This window comes from Lactuca sativa, chromosome 9, assembly GCF_002870075.4.
Source record: "Lactuca sativa cultivar Salinas chromosome 9, Lsat_Salinas_v11, whole genome shotgun sequence".
Classification (NCBI taxonomy): domain Eukaryota; kingdom Viridiplantae; phylum Streptophyta; class Magnoliopsida; order Asterales; family Asteraceae; genus Lactuca; species Lactuca sativa.
In genome coordinates this window covers 73,506,887-73,510,821 of record NC_056631.2, presented here as the reverse complement: position 1 = coordinate 73,510,821, position 3,935 = coordinate 73,506,887, and the positions used below count along the sequence as shown (strand labels likewise).

General features: G+C 35.6%; 1 protein-coding gene across 1 annotated transcript; it reads right to left on the bottom strand.

The window, feature by feature from the left end:
• Positions 1 to 2,079: 2,079 nt before the first annotated feature.
• LOC111901721 (WD repeat-containing protein RUP2) lies at positions 2,080 to 3,538 on the bottom strand. The gene has a single exon (XM_023897604.3). The coding sequence runs from the start codon at positions 3,321 to 3,323 to the stop codon at positions 2,205 to 2,207; it is 1,119 nt and encodes a 372-aa protein (XP_023753372.1). The 5' UTR covers positions 3,324 to 3,538; the 3' UTR covers positions 2,080 to 2,204.
• Between the last annotated feature and the right edge of the window lie 397 nt (positions 3,539 to 3,935).

Genomic DNA, 3,935 nt, shown 5'->3' with positions numbered 1-3,935 from the left:
CTTAACGAGTTATGGCGAGTCATGGCGTTTTTCAAGGCGTGATATAAGGCGGTGATTTTGTATTAATTTATAATTATATTACTGCAAAAATATAAATTTATATCAAATATACCCAGTTTTTAGAAGTGTTATATCAACAACTAATAACATAAAATTAATAAAAAAACACAATACTTGTATGTCCGATTAGAAAAGGTATAAAAAAAGAGAAAAAAATGTGCCTCAAACGAAAAAACACGCGTCATAACACGCCATAACGCGTCATATCACGCCTTGTCACGCGCCACGCCTAACAGCAACATTATGAAGCTATTCGTAACGGTGACGTCGCACCTCACGCCATGGCGCGCCTTTTAGAACACTGGGTAAAATTGTTTATATGAGTTGAAATTGTATATATTGTGAGTTCTGATATATATATATATATATATATATATATATATATATATATATATATATATATATATATATATATATATATATAACATTGTGGGATTGAAATCCATATGTATTCACCAGGTTTTTCAACCTGACCCACTCACCTTATTTGTATCACAGATGTTGATACGAAGCTAATTACATTGAGAGATTAAATGAAATGTAAATCATTAGTGTAAATGAATATAATGTCTGTTTATGTTTATGTTTCTGTATTGACGATGACATCCTAATGTTTTAATATAAACAAAATACATTTTTTCGAAAATGCTTTGATAATATCTTTATCATGTTTTCTTGGAACAAATCTCACAATATTATTTTTTAAAATGGACACTCTGATTTTTAAATAAGCATAAATAAAAAAGTTTAAAATGACTATGAATTTGGGGTTGTCGCATTGAGTAAATATTTCTGTCAGCTTGGAGATATTTGAGAATGTTAATATCTTAATTACCAACCTAGATTGAACTTGAATTGATGTCACATTACATCTTACAACGTAGCTTTTTAGTATAATTGGAATCGGAAATATTCTTTAAATTATGCATTTTAGTCTTTACTTTGTCTATTTCATGAAGTTTTATTTAATGTCAATAACAAACCATTTTTTAACAATTGGTAATGTAATATGTGGAAATATAGTCAAATATTAAGTCTTGTATCTCTATCTTTGTGGTTCGACTCGGCTTATTCTATATTGTGTTTTTGTATACTATATCAGTTATTTGTGTTTAATAGTTATTATTTTATCTCTTTATTTACTGGTTTGACATCCAGACAGGGTTAAATGTCAAAACTTTTTATTGAAAAAAAAAAACAAAACAAATAAGTTGTATGATTTAATGGTAACAAATTCTTAAAATAATAAATAATAAATAATAATAAAAAAACGCTTTAATAATAAGTCCCATTGTAAATACTCAATGTAAATGCTCTAAGGTTGTATTCTGTCCGATACATACTCTTCAATACATCTTCCTTGTTTTTGTCTATATCTTTTCATTTGTTTTGCTATCTCATAATTACTTCATCAATTTGGCTTTAAAAGCTTGGTATGTGTTATACATACTCTTCAATGCATCTTCCTTGTTTTGTCTATATATTTTCATTTGTTTTCCTATCTCATAATTACTTCATCAATTTTGCTTTGAAGGCTTGGTATGTGTTAGTAGTAATTATTACTCTTCGCATCCCAACATGCTAATATTCATGTCACCAAAGACAAATAATATCAATCAAGTCATGATTATATATATATATATATATATATATATATATATATATATATATATATATATATATATATATATATATATATATATATATATATATATATATATATATGTGTGTGTGTGTGTGTGTGCATCTTAACTTTCTCCTTCAAGTTAAGCGACCTAATACATCGCTTAATTTGCCAAACATACTTGGCAATGCACTTTACATTTCAAAGTCCCTGCTTAATTAGACTTCTATACTTTGATCATCTTTGGGCCAACCCACGCAATCGTTTGCATATTAGGTAGTACCACAAACGTTTGCATATTTACAGATTTAATTTGATACACTCTATCAACGAGCATTAGCATATCCAAATTCGAAGAGCATATAGATAATAAAACATAGAGAAGAAAAACAAAATTAAGTCGGTAACTCTTTATCGACGAGATAAAGTATTTGCATATTTATGTAATGAATTGAAACTCAAGTTACAAAGTAATTAATTCTTAACAAAGGAAGAAATGTAGAAAGAAAATTTATCACCTTTAAGTTAACGGTTTTCTTTTTCCGGAAAAAATCTTTACAACTCCATCGGAACCACCACCCACCAACGTGCACTCATCTTCACCCTCTTGGCTCCAACATATGCTACTCACGAACCCATCTTCATACCTTCTTCCACCCTCTGGTTCGAACCCATGCACCCATATGGGTTCACCCCACCTCTTATCATATACAAACAACTGGTTGCTCTCAGACCCACATCCAATCAATCCTTGATTTCTCCAAATGGATAATCCCACAAACCTTCTTTGGTTTGTGTGCCCTTTATACGTGCGAATCATGTGTTGCTTCTCTATGTCCCACATCTTCAAACACCCATCTGTGCCGGACGTCACCACCGTGTGATCATCCAGGAATCTCGTGTAACTTACCGTCCTCTGATGCCCATCAAACACCGCTACCGGGTCAACGATTTTCCTCACATCGTAAACGTAGGCTTTTCGATCTGCACATCCAACGGCTACCAATGCGCCACCAAACGGGTTGAACTCCACACAACAAACTGGGCTCCCTAACACCACTTTAGCCACACATTTCCCACCATCATGCCGCGGGTCCCACATTTGCATGGTTCCGTCATCGGCACCGGATGCTCCGACCACCGGATCCCAGTGGGAGTAGTCCATGCTCCAAACCCGCCGGCCGCTGTGTTCGTCACGCTCGTAAACCGGCATCTTGGTCTCAAGATCGTACTCCGTGACAACACCGTCGTAGTCGGCTGATCCCATGACCTGGCTTCCGGAGCCGGGTTTCCATTTGAGGCTGCTGAGTTTTGCTGGGGTACATATGCAATAATGGCATGCAGTAGCATGGTCAAACAATGTTGCCTCTAGACTACTTGATGATAGCAATGAATTCAAGCTATAAACTCTGATCTTCCTAGCTATACCGCCGGTGGCAAAGAGATTTCCGGAGGAGTTAACCTCTACGACGCCGAGAGTGTCCGAGATGTTTCCACCGGCAACGGAGGATGAAACCACGGCGGAGACGGAAAAATCCCACTCAAACTTCGTCGCTGACGTCGATCTATCCTCTTGATCGGGATCTAGTGGTGGTGGGTTTGGATGGGTTTGTTCTGATTGAAATGAGACGTTTTTCATTTCCCATTCATGTCAAGTCGTGATCAGGCGACTTATAGCATTGAAAGTGGTGGTGGCGCGGTGGCGGTGGTGGTAGTTATCGGCGGTGATGGGGGCTGTTTTTCGTTGAGATCTTTTGGATGAGTCCCCACCAGTAAAAGGCTACGTCTACAAATTCCAAATGAAGAAATGGATAGACATGCATGGTTGTATACTGCTTTTGTTCGAGTATAATATATATGCCCCATAACTAGAAGGCTCCCTTAAGAAATCGGTCTGTCGTTCTCGTTTATTACAATCGTACCCTTGCATATATATTAGGGCTGGTTAACCTAATTATCAGAATTATTTGTTTATTATCTTTAATCTTTTTATATATAACGTGATATCTAGACTTTTAACTTTTTCTAAATGAGATTCATATAAAACATCTCCTCCACAAAATAGTAACATAATAGGACAATTTAGTCATTTCGTAAAACTGGTATATGATGTAGGAATTATAGAAATAATCAGTGGCAGAGGGCACAAAAAGGGAATGGTGGTGGCTTTTGTACCTCAAGCATCAGTTGCGGTGGTTGTCTTTCCAAGTCATCTGAAATGTCGTCCCCCCTCCCATTAATTAACCTCATT

Coding starts and splice junctions, on each gene's coding strand:
- LOC111901721 (XM_023897604.3), bottom strand. CDS start 3,323: ATGAAAAACGTCTCATTTCAATCAGAACAAACCCATCCAAACCCACCA.